Source organism: Phoxinus phoxinus (genome assembly GCF_949152265.1).
Source record: "Phoxinus phoxinus genome assembly, chromosome: 3".
NCBI lineage: Eukaryota > Metazoa > Chordata > Actinopteri > Cypriniformes > Leuciscidae > Phoxinus > Phoxinus phoxinus.
In genome coordinates this window covers 15,497,871-15,515,751 of record NC_136878.1, presented here as the reverse complement: position 1 = coordinate 15,515,751, position 17,881 = coordinate 15,497,871, and the positions used below count along the sequence as shown (strand labels likewise).

The following is a 17,881-nucleotide window of genomic DNA, read 5'->3' as shown; positions in this document are numbered from 1 at the left end:
CTGTTGGAGGTTCAGTTCCACAGACTGGGGAACTGAGGCAGAGGATCTGGCAACATGCGTCCGGATGCCACTTTGTATGCGATTTAACATAAACTACTCGTGTTTTGTTTAGTTTTTTTATTTATCTTAATTTGACCTCTTTAATCCTACTGTTACTCAGCTAGTGCAGCGCCTTTAATTAAAATAAAAACAACTTCCCATGATGCAAATGTTGAAGAATTGTATTTTCACTTTCACATTCATTGATTCGATGTGCTCAGCTAAACCATATATAGCTGGATTCTTTTTTTAACAGATCGAGGATTTTACCTGACAAGTGTAGTTCGTAATCGTAAGTATTCTGTAATATAAAGATATACTTGAACTTTATCTATCGCACGTGACAATACCGTGCTTATGTTATGACATTGGGTTATGTGTGTTGCACGCGCAATGCCGTTTCAGTTTACACACAAGGTGCAAATTAAGCCCATCACCGAATGCATTTATTACAACGAATTTTTAAAAAGATTATATTGCTAAATGACTGCATTCGCCGTGCCTGTTCTTTTGAGTCGGATATTTTCAGTAAATCGGTTGAATAAGCCAGAACCGTCTCTTTCGGACACGCGCGACTAGTTGAAAAACGGTGAGCTGATGAACTGGAAATATTTACGGCTTTACTGCAGCCTGCAGGACATGACTCATTTAAACCCGGAAGACGAAATAGCCATAATAAGTTCCAAATGTTCTTCTACATTCTAAATGAACAGGTGCTGGTAACATTGTCTTTTATGATTGTGCATTTGCAATACATACTTCTGTTAACATTTCAGAAACTGTAGATTAGTGTTTCATGACCCTTTACAAATAATAATAAGTACAAATAATATTTGTTTTGTAAATTGTTTTATGAGCATAATCATGTCTGCAACTAACAAAAGTAGAACATGTGAATGTACAGTAAACAGCCTTATTAAGCACCGAGTAAAAGTACCAAAGTTTTAAACAGAACTCAGTCTTTGTTGAGCTCATTGGCTTGTTTTGTATGATCATTGTTTTTATAATACATTTTTACCTTTACCTTTTACAGAACTTCCGAGTAGTACTAGACATGAGTCGCTTTGCTCTGCTTGTGAATCTCATAGCCCTACCCATCATTCACCTTTGGGCTGCTGTCACTCAAGAGCGCACTATATTCCCCACATCAAGCAATGGAGAACCATTCCCATGGAACAAAATGAGACTTCCAGACACAGTATCTCCCCTTCATTACCATCTCCTTATCCACCCCAACCTCACAAGTTTAGACTTCACTGGATTGGTACAGATCCAAATTGAGGTGCATCAAGACACCAAGTCTATAATACTGCACAGCAAGGATATTCATATCTTCAATGCAAGGTTGCTAAGTTCAGGTATGAGTCAGCAACAGCCCTTAAAGGTGCTAGAGTACCCATACTTCCAGCAGATTGCACTTATATCTGATAATGCACTGCTGAAGAGAGGCCATGTATATTCAATTGAACTGGAGTTTGCCGCTAACCTTTCTGAAAGCTTTCATGGATTTTACAAAAGCACATACCGCACCATCAAGGGAGACGTCAGGTGAGAAATCTTATGTAAACACCTCAACTTTATTTTATTTTATTTATTTTGAAATAATAATCTGTTATTGTGTCATTCACATTCTCAGGGTTGTGGCTTCCACACAGTTCGAGGCGACTAGTGCCCGAGCAGCCTTTCCCTGTTTTGATGAACCGGCCTTCAAAGCTAACTTTACCGTGCGGATTCGCAGAGAAGCAAAGCATATTGCCCTCTCAAACATGCCTAAGGTGCTGTAATATCTATAGAACCTCTGTTGATCAATCCTTCTATATTCCGTCTGTAAAGCTTGAATAAATCATACTGCGACATGCACTATTAATCTGCCAGGGGAAGACTCTGATTCTTCTGTTAAGCATACCCTTCTTTCTTTCTTTTTTTTCTTTACTCCAGCTGAGAACATTAGAGCTGCCAGGCGGCCTGTTTGAGGACCAGTTTGATGTGAGTGTAAAGATGAGCACATACCTGGTGGCCTTCATTGTCTCCGACTTTCTCTCTATCAGCAAGACCAGCCAGCATGGAGTCCAGGTTAGAAGACAATCCGTCTCAGATCATTATGACCACTGAGTTAATGACAAAGCCCTGATGTACTGTAAGATCCCACCTCCATCATTTATCACTTTTTTCAATCCTGCTAATAGCATTTATTTGATGTGAATTCAGATTTCGGTGTATGCTGTGCCAGAGAAGATCGACCAGGCAGAGTTTGCTCTGGACGCTGCAGTGAAGCTGCTTGACTTCTATGATGACTACTTTGACATTCCTTACCCTCTACCCAAACAGGGTTAGCTGCACATTCTTGTCTACTGCTTAACATGCAAATTACAGATTTCTAGTTTCAGCATTTATATAATCTACTCCGTAGATCTTGCTGCTATCCCAGACTTCCAGTCTGGAGCGATGGAGAATTGGGGTCTGACCACCTATCGGGAATCAGCCCTTCTTTTCGACCCCAACAAGTCTTCTGCTTCTGACAAACTGGGCATCACAATGGTTATCGCTCACGAACTGGCGCATCAGGTGACATTATGACATTAATTAACTGTGTGTGTGTGTGTGTGTGTGTGTATGTGTGTGTGTGTGTGTGTGTGTGTGTGTAATGGGGGTATTAAGGCCTGTTCACACCAAGAATGATAACTATAATGATAACTATATTTGCATTCACACCAGCGGATGATACCGTTCTAAGCATGTGGTTCAGTTTTATCGTCTGGCACTTTAAATGCTCAAGATTTTGATTGGCTGACAATGTTTTTATTGTTTATCAGCTGGGAAAAAAATTTTGTTCTGAAAGTGAATCCAATGATATTGTTTCTCGATAATGTCATGGGCGTAATTTGTGGGGGGGTTGGGGGGGAGATAACCCCCCCCAATATTTAAATCTATGCATTACAACCCCCCCAAAATTTATACCATGATCACATGAAACCAATGTTCAAACCAAATCTACGCCCTTGGATAATGTTATAGTTGTGGTGTGGACTCTGCTATTCTTTTAAATTTAAAACGATTTTTACAACTATATCTTTATCGTTATCTTTATAGTTATCACTCTTGGTGTGAAGAGGCCTTTATAGTAATGATTGTAGTAAGTGACCTGTTGCTGTGGTTTATCAGTGAATGGCTCATTCTGTGTCTGTTCTTGTCAGTGGTTTGGTAACCTGGTGACCATGCAGTGGTGGAATGATCTGTGGCTGAACGAAGGATTTGCCAAGTTCATGGAGTTTGTGTCTGTTAACATCACCAATCCTGAACTGCAAGTTGTAAGTTTTTGTAAAATTGTTGGCCCTTGCTGAAGGACTGTTTCCTTCAGTTTTTATTTCCATAATGACCATTTTAAAAGCACTCAGCAAGAGTTGGATGAAGATTTGTGCTCAAATGAACCCCAATGATGTTTGTGCAACAGGAGGATTATTTCCTGGGGAAGTGTTTTGAGGCTATGGAGGTGGACTCCTTAAGCTCCTCCCACCCTGTGTCCACACCGGTGGAGAACCCCGCTCAGATACAGGAAATGTTTGATGATGTTTCCTACGACAAGGTGCATTATAAATCCAGTGAAAACTTTTCTTTCTTTCTTGTTTTTCAAGCTTTTTAAAAGCATGTTACAGTTGTGAATGTCATTTCAGGGGGCTTGTATTCTGAACATGCTGAGAGAGTTTCTGACCCCAGAGGACTTTAAGCTGGGGATCGTGAGATACCTGAAACGCTACAGTTACCAGAACACAGTCAATAGTAACTTGTGGGAAAGTCTGACCAATGTGAGTAAAAGTTGCACGCGTAATGCAAATGCTTACAGTATGAGCTAATTCATTAGATGCGGTCACATTTACTGTTGTTCAGCAAACTCAGTGTTGTGAGCGTTAACAGGTTTTCAATGTCTCTGTTATAGGTTTGTGACTCTGATGGTCTGGACGAGGGCAGACTGAAGGGTGAAGAGTCTTGCCGGCGCTCAGGCTCACAGTCTGGATCTTCTGTGAGTTGATTGGTCACATCATTAATCTGAACACTTAAGACACTGTTTTTAACTGGTGTTGTGATGTATTTCTTTTTCTGTGATATTGTGTCTCTTAGAAATGGCACTCTGAGGATGAGCTGGACGTTAAGGCTATGATGGAGACATGGACATTGCAGGAGGGCTTCCCACTCATTACAGTGGAGGTCAAAGGTCGCGAAGTCAGACTAAGTCAAGAGCGCTACCTCAAGAGTGACGACACCTCACAAACATCCAGGTTATTATCGAGTATCTAAATTGACAGTGATATTTTTATGATTTGTTTAGGGTTTATATTTTTGAAAATGTGATCACAATTGAGATGTATTGCAGGTCAAAATAAGATGTCATTCTCTTCTGACATGCAAGCAGTTTTCTTGCTGAAAAAACACTGGGACCGCAGTGAATAATACATCATATCATGAACAAGATGAATGATCATCAATGCATGAATCCCAAGTCACTCAGAATGTTGACTATTTTTGACACGGTTTTCCACACATCATTTTTTTAAATGTTGTCCCTGTATGTGGGCAGAGATAAATCATTTACAAAGTGAAATCACTCACAGTAACACAAATGTCTCCTTTAGGGAGGATATTCGGCAACAGTATCTCACAGGAGACACATTGGATCTGTACTAATTTGCATTGTTACATTTTTCTCAACTCTCACTGTCACTCATGTTTCCACAAATCATGAACTCTCATTTAAAATGAAAACTTCCATTTGCTTTTTTTTCACAGGAAGTTGAATTATATAATTACATTTCTTTTCAGTGTTTTTTGTTTTTGTTTTTTTTACACTTGATTTTAAGTTTGGCTTAATCTTTAGTTCCTGATCTTTTGCTGTTTACAGCTTCCTGTGGCACGTTCCATTGACTTACATTACCAGTGGCTCAACGACAGTGCACCGCTTCCTGCTTAAGACCAAAACAGGTATTTGTTGGAAAACCGTTATGTGACAGTATTACTAATTTTAGTAATGTTATATAATATATAGTTTCATAATAATTGAATTATATTACTTTTGAAGTTTTTGAAATGTCTTCACGTCTCTAAACAACACAAAAGCACTGAAGTATATGTGCGACATTGGCATCTATGGTTCAATGAAGTGCCTAAAATATTCATGGAACCCTTGCTTTGCACAAAAGGTTCTTTATAGTGGGAAAAAAAATCTTCAGATTATTACAAATTTTCACACCAAGAAAAAAAAAGGTTCTTCACTGAAAGGTTCTTTGGGGAATCCAGAATGGTTCTTGAATGGGATCTCTGTGAGAAAAACCCTATAGCGCTGAATTCTGACAGATTGTTGTGTATGTCGTCATAGACGTGCTGTATCTGCCGGAGGAGGTGGACTGGATCAAGTTTAACGTGGACATGAGTGGATATTACATCGTGCACTATGAGGGCTCTGGCTGGGATGACCTCATCAGGCTGCTCAAACACAATCACACGGCGCTCAGCAGCAACGACCGGGCCAGCCTCATCAACAACGCCTTCCAGCTGGTCAGGTCAGTCCTCCTCATCTATATCATATCCATATCAAGAGTCAAACAAGTAGATCAAAAGTACTGAACAATAAAAGTGTTGCCAATTTATCATGCCCTGGTTGATTTAAACACCTTGTGTTTTTGGACAGTATTGGTCAGCTTCCTCTGGATAAGGCTTTAGACCTGACCCTGTATCTAAGCAAAGAAACTGAGATTATGCCAGTGACACAGGGCTTCAGTGAGCTTGTGCCTCTGTACAAACTGATGGAGAAAAGAGACATGGTGGAGCTGGAAAACCAGATGAAGGTCAGTGCCCTTCTGGCTTGTGGATTCATTCATTTATGATTCAGGCCCTCAGCAATTCTGAGAATCAGTTATAATTCGTTTGACATTTCATGATTCATATAATTAAAGGGATAGTTCACCCAAAAATTAAAATTCTTTCATCATTTACTCACCCAAACCTGTATGAGTTTCTTTCTTAACACAAAGATACTATAGAAGTCAATGGGGTCCCCATCAACTGTTACCGACATTCTTTAAAATATCTTCTTTTTTTGGGTGAACTATCCTTATAACAGGATGTCATTTAGTACAATCTCAGTGCTGTCAAATCAAAAGCTTAGAGGTCGGAAAGGTTTTTTTAATGTTTTTGAAATAATCTGTAATGCACACCAAATCTACATTTATTTGATCAAAGAGACAAAGCAGAATTTTCAGCATCATTACTCCAGTCTTCAGTGTCACATGATCCTCCAGAAATCATTCAGATATGCTGATATGGTGCTGAAGAAACATTTCTTATTATGATCAACGTTGAAAACAGCTGTGCTGCTTAATATTTTTGTGGAAACTGAAAGGTTCTTGGAAAATCTGGAAAAATTGTGTGATTTCAGGCCTAAAATAGTCCTGGAAGTTCCAAAAATGTGATGGAAATGTCTGTAGTAAATATATATTTTTTTAGTTATGCTAAGCTGTAAAAGATTTAAATGGCTAGAAATTGCTCTTTGTGAGTACAAATCTGATAATGCGATTTTTTTTAAATCCAGTATTCATGAATCACTATAATATTTTTATTTGCTTGATTTTTCTTTTGTTTTTGTTAACTCTCTATTTATAATGCCTAAGTAAAGCACTTTAAATGACCATTGCGTATGAAATGAGTAATAAAAATGAACTCTCCATGCTGTACGTGTGTACGTGTAACAGATGTTGGTTCTCTCTGTGGTCCAGGGCTACATACTGCAGCTGTTCAGGAAGCTCATAGACCGGCAGTCGTGGACTGATGACGGCTCTGTGTCTCAGAGGATGATGCGGAGCTACCTCCTCCTGTTCGGCTGTGTGCGGGGTCATCCTCCCTGTGTCCGCACCGCCACCCAGCTCTTCAACAAGTGGAGGGCCTCAGATGGGAACATGAGGTCAGAGGCCATCTTTGTCTTTCCCTTCTGAAACACTTTACACTCTTACCATTAAGAAGATTAAGAAAACTTTGGACATTTTATTTTTTTGTCCGTCCTCTAGTCTTCCCAATGACGTTACTATGGCTGTGTTTTCTGTTGGCGCCCGGACTGAGGATGGCTGGGAGTTCCTGTTTGAGAAGTACAAGGAGTCCATGTACGTCTCGATCAAGAGCAGGATCAAGATGGCCCTCACGACCAGCCCTCTCGATCACAAGTTAAAATGGTAAGGCATTTATATATACACATCAGCTTAAGGCGAGACACAGCAGGCAAAAACAGTTTTTTTTTCACTGGTCAATTTTGAGATTTTGGGCTATTTGTCTTCAAATACAAATTTTTAAATGCCTTTTTCTCAAAATGAGTTTTTTGTCATTCTCCAGTATAAACATCTCAGCCTATGTAGCACCTATGTACACCAAATTTTCCAGTTATACACGTATCAGTATTCTGAGGGATTCTGTTCAGAGGGATTTGTTAATAAATAATTCCTGGCCTGATTTATGTGACATTTTAATAAAAAAAATATGGCGAAAATACATTTTTTAAGGCTATGGACAGTATATTTTGATTTCCTAGGTAATGAAAGCATATATCCTGAAATCCCTCTGAACATCTTTTTTCATCTTGTGTAATCAAAATGAAAAAATAATTTTGCACCTGGCTTTATCATATGTTCAGATCTATCTACCGAAAATATATGCAAAAGTGCGCATATTTAATGAGATAATGCATAATTTGCATAATTAAACAAACAAATTTCAAAAACTCGTAATACATTTTTTTTATGAACTTGTATAAGTAATCAACTGAGGAAGTTTCATGGTGATATCTATTATTTTAAAATGTTACCCTATTCACCTGTAGTGTCTCGCCTTAAGTGGCACCAATTTAGACACCAGTTTGACAGATTGTGTCAGTCTCACAATAAAATATGTACAAATGATCACTAATGTAATTTTTTCTTTCTGTCAGGATGATGGAGCAGAGTCTGATGGGAGAGGTGATGAAGACTCAGGATCTGCCGTATGTTGTAACCTCAGTCAGTAAAAATCCTAAGGCCTATAAACACGCATGGGACTTTTTACAAGCTAACTGGGACTCCCTGATTAAGAAGTGAGGCACACACTAGTGGTAACTAGTCTACTATATAATAGTGGTATATAGCCCTTTCATGACTTCAAACTTTTGTTTTTAGGTTTGATCTCGGCTCACACTCCATTTCACACATGGTAGTAGGAGTGACCAACCAGTATTCCACCAGAGAAATGCTAGCTGAGGTAGGTTTTTCTCTTTATTGAACCCAACAAGTAATTAGAAGCTTTCATCAGTTTGCGATCAGAAAACTATTGCTTGACATAGAGCGTGTTTCTCTACTCCGTCAGGTTCGTAGTTTCTTCAGTTCCTTGCGGGCTGAAACTGGAGCAGAACTGAGATGTATTCAGCAGGCCCTGGAGAACATAGAAGAGAACATTCGCTGGATGGACAAGAACCTCCCTCTACTGAAGGCCTGGCTGCACAGATACTATGACCAGTGCAAGAATACAGAATTGTGAAGCACTTGTACTGTAAATGTCTTAGGTGTATACATTTTTTTGAATTTAGAATTTTGATAAGAACTTTGGTGTGCAAAAGTGTGTGATTCTGAATTTTCTGAATACAGGGTAAATATTTTTGAATAGCTGTCCCATTTCTTAAAAAGGTAGAATTTAAGATTTTCGTCGGTCCCCAACCTGTAGTATTGAAATTAAAAGCTTATTGGATTGGATTAACTTTGTTATATCTTTTATTTTGTCATTAATACAGTTTTGTCCTTTCAATTACCTGTTTTAATTCTTGAAAGCATAACTTTATGCTCCAACACTTCAAATGTATATACCAGCAATCATTCATAGTTTGCAAAAATAAGCCATGCAATCTGTGCTGTTTTAGTTTTTTTAAATTGCTTTGGCGCAATTTTCACATTACATTTTCAAAACTATTCGTAGATTTCGTACTAATATCACAACAGATCATAAATGTACACTTTTTTTCAAACATTTCAGCATGGTTTCAATTTTGTTAGTACAATACACAAAATCACAAAGTATTCTTTTCACAACACAAAATAATAGTTTCTGATCTTAATGGTTAATCAATGAATTTTTTGGTACTTTTATAGAACGTTATAGATACTTTCTAATTGCAATTTTCAATAGCGATAACCGAATGCAATGAATTCTTTTTACATTATAAACAATTTATTTTAGATAACTATGATGTTCTGTTTGTGTGTGTGTGTGTGTGTGTGTGACAGATTTGCAATTTGTGAACATGGAGAGGAAACAGTCAATGACTGTGTAACATCAGATTGATCAGAGATGCATCCGAAGGGACACAGATGGCATCAAATACAGCATTTTACATTACAGTATGCCATGTAATACTGTAAACAGATTACCATGGTAGAGACTGTCGCATTACTGTAACTCACCCTTATAAAGGTCAACTGGTCAACAACAGGATTCAGTCATATGGCACAGTGAGAACATGCTCTGCTCTAGCACGAAACCTCATGGCCGTGTCATACTTCATCACACCTTTTAACATCTTTTATCTAACGGAATAGATACTATTACAGACATTATGTATTTATGTTATGTAAGTTAGGTAATGAAAATGTATTTTCTAATGTAGCATCTGAAGCCTGTGTTACTGTAATTATTTCTTCAACGAGGATGATTTGTTGAGAAACATGTATATTGCATTGTTTCCTATTAAAATAACTGATTGTTAAAAGTACTAAATGATAAGATCATACGGTTGTGTTTCGGTGATTAAACCAAAGGTTCTCTTTACATATTACAATAATAATGTGTTTTAAAACAATGATTATTTGGACTGAAAATGTGTATAACTAATGAAAGCAAGGGATCAGGTCTTGAAAGAAAGACTAGCTGTGTTACAAGTGTGATCCATTTAGAGTTTTGTACGAAGAGTTTTGAAAATGTACACCATGTGAAAATAGTACCAAAGCGAATAAAAAACTGTAAATGTTTGAAAAGTTTTTAATTCGTTTAAACAGATAGTCTAAACTGGTCCTGTACAGGTTTGCTCATAAATTAATGAGCAAAGGGAAGTACATTAACATGGCATGTAAGGTACAAAAAACAGAAACAGCGGTCATGTTAAGTCTATTACAAATACAAAATAGGACACTGGAAAATGTTTTTCTCAGTTGTTTCATTTGGTCCAGTCAGTGAGACTCTTTCCCCCATAGGGGGCGCCCCTACATACAGTTACAGCTTGATGCATGTAAACAGAAAACCAAAGATGCCAAAGAACTGATTGTTGGCTTTCATTACCTTAACCCTCAAAACTGACAATCAGTGAGAGTCTAATTCTGTGGCTGAGGGCTTCCTTCATCTCTCAGTTTCTATTTGTACTTAAGTTCACACAGAGATGTCTTGTAGTCAGGCCATCTTGCATCAGGACGTGCCGTCAGTCTGCATGCAGCCGGGACAGGAGTGCAGTGTGTCATGTATGAAGAGATCACACTCCACACAGAACACCTTTTTACAAGCTAGACAAGTAAACACCTGCAGGGAGGAGAAAACAATCAGGCGGAATGTTATTTTAATCCCAGACTAGAATGCATGTTTAAGATGTTTTAACTGAAAACAACTTATACTGAAATATCTTAAAATATGTCAGTGCCATTGTTTTGACTCAAAATTCACACAAGTAATGCGTTTTTCTAAGGCACGTTTAATTGAATTAATCTAAACCCTGTCTGTGGAACCAGGCCTTAATGTTACAAAATGTTACATTACTAAATATTTGAAATGGAAAAACCTACACTTTTTTCCTTCAACTCTCCTTGGCAAGCTTCACAGAACCTGAAAAGACATAGATTAGCGCTATGAAACAGGCTGAAACGAGACAGACCGATCACAGTGAGTGCGGAGCTCACCTCTCTCCCCCATACTCCCCCAGTGGGGTCTCCTGGAAGGCCTCCAGGGGGAAGAGGTGGTGGAAGGAACGGGCCAAGTGTGGAGCGGAAACTAAAGTCAGACCTGCACCAGAGAGAAGACAGACTGAGAACTGAACACATCGATGCTCTCTGAAGATTACTGTAAAGACTGAAGAAAAGGGACATGCTGAGACCCACCACACACTTTACACTCCACTGGCAGCTCAGTGTATTTAGCTCTGCACTGTGGGCAGTAGAAGCCGCCGAGACTGAGTACTGGCTCACCAGTGCTGTCTAGGTGCCTAAAATATTACAAAATATATAACAAAATTTTACATTAAATCTGAAAAATGATACACCAAATTAGCATATTAGAATGATTTCTGAAGGAACATGTGAAGACTGGAGTAATCAAAGGAATAAATTATATTGAAATATAAAAGTTGTTTTGAATTGTAAAATTTACCCCTGGTTTTACAGACCAGGCTTAAGCCTAGTCCCAGACTAAAATGCATGTTAGAGCGGTTTTAACTGAAAGCAATTTGTACTGATATATCTTAAAAAATATGTAAGTGCCATTGTTTTGTCTCAAGATTCACACCAGTAATGTTTTTTTCTTAGGCACGTTTATAAAAGCTACTTAAATGTCCTAATTGAACTAAGGCCTAATCTAAGCCCTGTCTGTGGAACCAGGCCTTGTTTTGATCAAATACATGCAGATTTGGTGAGCATAAGAGACTTCTTTCAAAAACATTGAAAAAATCTTACCGACCCCAAACTTTTAAACATTAAATCTAATTTATAGTACTATTACACTATGGTAAAACAAATGTAACATTAGAAACAGATTTAAAATGATAAATAAATATAAATGTAAAAAAAAAAAAAAAAACATGATCATCTTTAATCTTTACTCACGACATGCTGAACGAGGGTTTGGCATCCTGATCAGACATGGAGGCTATGACATGCTGGGGGAAACCTAAGCAAATTATTATGTGCATTAAAGATATTGTAAAAGAATACAAATGATATATTGTAGCTTACGCTGATACATTATTTCCTAGAAAAGCTTTACATTAAAGTGCAGTGAAGACTAACATAATCAAAATTAAATTATTCTACACATTTATTAAGTACTTAGGCTAATTTGATTACGCTTTTTAGCTACCAGCAATAAGACTTATAATTTCAACTCAGTGCAAGACATTTCAGCATGTTTAAATATGGTGAAAATGACAGTGATTACCCATGCGAATGAGGGAGCACTCGGAGGAGGAGCTGGCAGGAGGAGGCTTCACATGCTGCATCAGAAGCTCTTTAAAATGACTCTCATCCAGGATCACATTGTATGTTCCTGTTGGGGAAAGCAGAATAAAAAATTAAATTAAATTAAAAAAACCTAGACAAATGAAAACCTGTAACTGTATATAAAAGTAAGACTACCAACCTCCGGTTTCTCTTGTGAGAATAGTACACACTCGAACCTCTGCTGACAGGCCGATCACAGACACTCTGATTTTCAAACCATTCAGAGTCTGTTGATATATTAAAACACATTCAACAAATCTTACAAACCATCACATTAAGCAGCTATTAAATTCATTCAAACTCACTTTGATAAGCTCATAGATGTTGGCTGGGTCACAGGTAGTGAGACTGCTGAAAATAACCAGGATCTCTTTGCTTGTATGAGCTGGCATGTGTCTGCATGAAAGGAGAGATATGAGATATTACTGCGGTAAAGGGACATGTAGATGATCAAGACGATGTGTATATGTTTGTACAACTTTAAAGCATACAGCTGTGGGTACAAATCCAGTACTAAAACTAAACTGTCAACAACATACAGTCATGGCCAAAATTGTTGGCACCCCTGGTAAATATGATCAAAACTGGCTGTAAAAAATAAATCTGCATTGTTTATCCTTTTGATCTTTCATTCAAAAAATTGCCAAAATTCTAACCTTTCATTGAAGCAAGAGAATTGAAAGTAGGGCTAAATCACATTATGAAATAAATGTTTTTCTCCAAAACACGTTGGCCACAATTATTGGCACCCTTTTATTAAATACTTTTTGCAACCTCCTTTTGCCAAGATAACAGCTCTGAGTTTTCTGCTATAATGCCGGATGAGTTTGGAGAACACCTGACAAGAGATCAGAGACCATTCCTCCATACAGAATCTCTCCAGATCCTGCAGATTCCCAGATCCATGTTGGTGCTTCTTCTCTTCAGTTCAGCCCACTCATTTTCTATAGGGCTCAGGCCAGGGACTGGGATGGCCATTGCAGATCTTGGTTTTGTGCTCAGTGACCCATTTTTGTTTTGATTTTGATATTTGTTTTGGATCACTGTCGTGTTGGAAGATCCAAACATGGCCCGTTATAAGATTTCTAGCCCCGGCTGTTAGGTTTCGATTTTTTATCTGTTGGTATTTGATCCAATCCATGATGCCATGTATCTGAACAAGATGTCCAGGACCTCTGGCAGAAAATTAGGCCCACAGCAGTAAAGATACAGCAGAGTATTTCATTTTACACATGGGGTACTTTTTTATCCCTGTGTGCACCAAACCCATCTGTGTTTGCTGCCAAAAAAGCTATTTTTTTGTTTCATCTGACCATAGAACCCGTCCCGTTTGAAGTGCCAGTAGTGTCAGGTACTTTTAAAACGTTCTATGGACAGAGGAACCACAAAAATAGCTTTTTTGGCAGCAAACACTTAAGATGGGTTTGGTGCACACAGGGATAAAAAAGTACCCCATGTGTAAAATGAAATACTCTGCTGTATCTTTACTGTTGTGGGCCTAATTTTCTGCCAGAGGTCCTGGACATCTTGTTCAGATACATGGCATCATGGATTGGATCAAATACCAACAGATAAAAAATCGAAACCTAACAGCCGGGGCTAGAAATCTTATAACGGGCCATGTTTGGATCTTCCAACACGACAGTGATCCAAAACAAATATCAAAATCAAAACAAAAATGGGTCACTGAGCACAAAACCAAGATCTGCAATGGCCATCCCAGTCCCTGGCCTGAACCCTATAGAAAATGAGTGGGCTGAACTGAAGAGAAGAAGCACCAACATGGATCTGGGAATCTGCAGGATCTGGAGAGATTCTGTATGGAGGAATGGTCTCTGATCTCTTGTCAGGTGTTCTCCAAACTCATCCGGCATTATAGGAGAAAACTCAGAGCTGTTATCTTGGCAAAAGGAGGTTGCAAAAAGTATTTAATAAAAGGGTGCCAATAATTGTGGCCAACGTGTTTTGGAGAAAAACATTTATTTCATAATGTGATTTAGCCCCACTTTCAATTCTCTTGCTTCAATGAAAGGTTAGAATTTTGGCAATTTTTTGAATGAAAGATCAAAAGGATAAACAATGCAGATTTATTTTTTACAGCCAGTTTTGATCATATTTACCAGGGGTGCCAACAATTTTGGCCATGACTGTATAAGGTATATTGCAAAAAAACAGGAAGATAGAAACGCCAGGATGCACATAAATAAATTCTAAAAATGATCCGGTCAATTGAGGTGAATCTTTTTCTTATCCGATAGGAAGACATGAGCATAAACTATGATGGAAAAACAATTACTGAAGAAATCCTTCGATGCGAGTCTATCATCAAAATGGTTGGGTATAATTACCTCCCAGATTGTGTTCCCAAACACCAACCACATTCGAATGCAAGATAACATGACAAAAATGTATTGCGTTTCGTCTGATTTGAGGCACAAGTAATTTATGATGTATGAAAAAAAATTAAAATATTTTGCTCTAATTATGTGCAAATTTGTTCTCTTGAACACAGGATGGAAACAGTGCTTTATTCACGAATGTTTTATGATATTTTCCAATGTTTGTGCATGAGTTACAGGTGGTACACTATGCATCTTTTTTTTGTTCAAAATTTATTTATTTTTTACATTTTTCATTATGAGCGAGTGAGCACATCATGATTCCATCTTCCAAACCGTGTTTTTGTCTTATCCTGAATGACTACCTTTAATAAGTATCTATATTCGTCTGACTATTTTAGACAAGGTGGGACGACAACCGCTGCACAGTAGCTCAGTACCTGCGTGACTCGTCATATACATAAAGAGAAGTAGCTTCGGCTACAATGTTCGTCCGCAAGATGCATGTTTTGTTTATCAACTGCTATAGTGCCAAAAGTTACATAGTGTACCTTTAAATTTGCAACATTGGATGGAAACATAACTCCTGAGTGCACTGAACGTCCCTCTAACCTCTCTGCTGACATGTGCCTTACTTCAGAGTCTGCATAGCCACGTTGAGAGAGTTGTAGAGGGATGGTTCCCCGACACATGTGGAGTCCACAGCTTTCTTCAGAGCTGCTATATGCTTCTTAGGGTTCCCTAGTAAGAGTAAAATAATGTGAACTGATGATGATAATAAAGAACACCTCATAAAAACATGCAAACATAATAGTAATGTATCAACCTGCAAGATCAGTGAGCTTCTCCGCCCTCTTGTTCTTGGTGGTAATGATCCCTATCTTTGACGATAGATCGGTACAGTTAACAGAAGCTGCACACTCTGTGAAAACTCACAGACAGATACACAGAGTCAAGTGCATTACCTGACTGATTGGATTCTGGTCAAAGTATTCCTCCACAAAATACTCCATCAGCTGAAGAATGTAAAAGAGCAATTTTGACAGATTTCATATAATGTTAGGCTTCCATATTTCACTATAGATGCAGTGCTACTAACCTTCAGGGTGGAGGTCAGCCTGTTGGGCTTAAGGTCATGATCTTCCATTGATCTAGATGAGTCAATGATCACAAAAAGGTGCCGCATCTGGGTTTGGAGGAATTTTATGTGGTTTTATGATCAGTTGCTGATCAGTAAACAGAGATAAATAAATAAATAAAATAGTGCTATAACTATGGAGGTAGGGCTGGGCGATAAAACGATAACGATAATTATCGCGATATAATTTTTCTCGATAAAACGATATCAAGAGTTCGATAAATGTTCGATAATGTTTTTGCGCCAAAAGCGGAACGAATCTCATTTGAACCGCGCGCGCCACACGGACCGTTTATCCGCTCGGCTCAAAGTCCAAACGGCAGCGCGAGCTCCCTCGAGCAGACGCGTTTACTCTGATCGGTCTCGGTCACTAGATCCAGTGAGAGCGCTTGAATTCAGCGAGGAACACAAAATGTCTCAGTGATTTAAACCAGTTTAAAGGCAGATGAGACCGCGCTGACGAACAGGAGAAGCACTGTGCGCAACGATACAGTCAGAAGGCTTTTCCGTCGACACATTCCCATCATTTACCACGGATTTAACGTTACTGTAACATTAGCCTAGTAATATTAACTGCACCATGAAATGTGGGATATATATATATTGAATTGTATAATATTATTAATGTAGACAATGTATTAAAGGACTAATGGAATATAATTACAGTTTTTAATAATGTATTTAGGCTACTGGTTTTCATAAATACCATTCTCACATAGAAACCATAAAGTTACAATATAAACCATAAAGTTACATTTTATCTGTGGTTATCATGATCTAAATGCATGATGCTGGATGACCAATGGTTCATTTTAATAAAACTAAAGAATATTACATTTTACCAAATATAAATAATGTTGTTACCTTTTTTTAACAGATTTTACTGTTTTTGTTAATGAACATAAATTGTATAAAGTAAATCTGCATCCTAACTCAAGCTAATACTACTGAAATAAAGATATTTATTTTGTTAAGGAAAAATGTCAAATATTTGAATGTTCTACCTCGGATTTTTGAATGTTCCCCTGTTTGTCAAGTGTTTGTCATGATATGTTCTGACAATAAAGAGTAGTTTAAAAACACAACGCTCTGGTTTCTACAGCTTTCACTTAGGAGTACAAATCTGTCTTTAAACTTGAAATAAATAAAGATTCGATAATTATCGATATCGACTGATATATAAAAAAATATCGTGATATTTTTTTTTGGCCATATCGCCCAGCCCTATATGGAGGCCAGTAAATTGCAGCTTACCATCCCAAGCCGAACTTGTCCATGACTCTCAAACACTCTGCAATGTGATAGACAGACTGTAAGTGAGTATCAAACCATGATACAATCAGAAAACTGATGTTTATATTCTGCATTTGAGTGCTGCACCTTTTCCTCTTTGCCTGGAAAAGAATGTCCTCCACAGTAGCTTTGAGAGATCCAGACTCATCCTCCTTCAGCACCTCCCTGACAGAGACACGTCAACTGGTCATTACAGAATATGTGCTCTCATGAACTTTAATAAATAACACTGGTTGACAGTTTTGTGATGCGCTTTAAAGATATTAAACCAGTTCCTCCTAAAATATCAGTTACTACAGAAATTGCGTCTGATTGGCTATTTGAGGTAAACATAGATTTTTTTTTCAAATAAATATTTTTAAATAAGACACGCATAAAGCACTTTCAACGTCTCTCACCATGTTCGTTCGTATCCTCCTTCCCAGCGTTTTGTTCTCTCTGGTTCTTCATCCATGATGCTGTAGAATTCTTAACGTTACAGACTGCTAGCTTTCTTTGGGGGGAATGTTGTCAGAACTATTCTTCTGAAACTCTCTCTTATGTTGCATATATTTTTTAAATGTACCTTGTAACAGCAAATAGAGCAAAATGTCTAAAAACTGGATTTTTGTATTACCGAGATATGTAGCTTGCTCAGTGAACTATAAAAACCTAAAAACAACAGTTCCCTTGTACGTCGATTTGTTATGTCCCCCGATACAAAATGCAAACACTAGTTCCGAGTTGTGGGAGGTCCTACGTGTTCCATGTATATTTATATATATATATATATATTGTACAGTCTATGATATATCCATAAAACGTAGGTTTGATGGTTATGA

The 17,881-nt window shown here is 37.9% G+C and overlaps 2 protein-coding genes across 6 annotated transcripts; one reads left to right on the top strand and one right to left on the bottom strand.

Moving 5' to 3' along the window:
* The first annotated feature begins 16 nt into the window (after nt 1-16).
* erap1b (endoplasmic reticulum aminopeptidase 1b) lies at nt 17-9,452 on the top strand. Of its 5 annotated transcripts, XM_079605621.1 has the most exons (20): nt 17-331; nt 1,073-1,587; nt 1,676-1,814; nt 1,978-2,112; nt 2,248-2,368; nt 2,450-2,604; nt 3,234-3,347; nt 3,491-3,622; nt 3,711-3,842; nt 3,974-4,057; nt 4,156-4,313; nt 4,934-5,013; nt 5,408-5,591; nt 5,720-5,876; nt 6,804-6,988; nt 7,092-7,253; nt 8,003-8,143; nt 8,226-8,307; nt 8,413-8,608; nt 9,324-9,452. In XM_079605621.1, the coding sequence occupies exons 2-19, from the start codon at nt 1,094-1,096 to the stop codon at nt 8,581-8,583; spliced, it is 2,826 nt and encodes a 941-aa protein (XP_079461747.1). In that variant the 5' UTR covers nt 17-331; nt 1,073-1,093; the 3' UTR covers nt 8,584-8,608; nt 9,324-9,452. The 5 variants fall into 5 exon arrangements, with proteins under 5 accessions (XP_079461747.1, XP_079461745.1, XP_079461744.1 ...); XM_079605619.1 differs by lacking the exon at nt 9,324-9,452 and having other exon boundaries at nt 8,413-8,835; XM_079605618.1 differs by lacking the exon at nt 9,324-9,452 and having other exon boundaries at nt 222-456; nt 8,413-8,835.
* A 595-nt stretch (nt 9,453-10,047) lies between these two features.
* gtf2h2 (general transcription factor IIH, polypeptide 2) lies at nt 10,048-17,790 on the bottom strand. Its single transcript, XM_079605622.1, has 15 exons — nt 17,459-17,790; nt 17,148-17,225; nt 17,022-17,058; nt 15,729-15,815; nt 15,595-15,645; nt 15,456-15,510; nt 15,265-15,370; nt 12,596-12,686; nt 12,430-12,517; nt 12,229-12,336; nt 11,898-11,961; nt 11,178-11,281; nt 10,980-11,082; nt 10,866-10,905; nt 10,048-10,605 (listed from the first exon to the last, which is right to left on the bottom strand). The coding sequence occupies exons 1-15, from the start codon at nt 17,512-17,514 to the stop codon at nt 10,495-10,497; spliced, it is 1,179 nt and encodes a 392-aa protein (XP_079461748.1). The 5' UTR covers nt 17,515-17,790; the 3' UTR covers nt 10,048-10,494.
* Nucleotides 17,791-17,881: the final 91 nt, after the last annotated feature.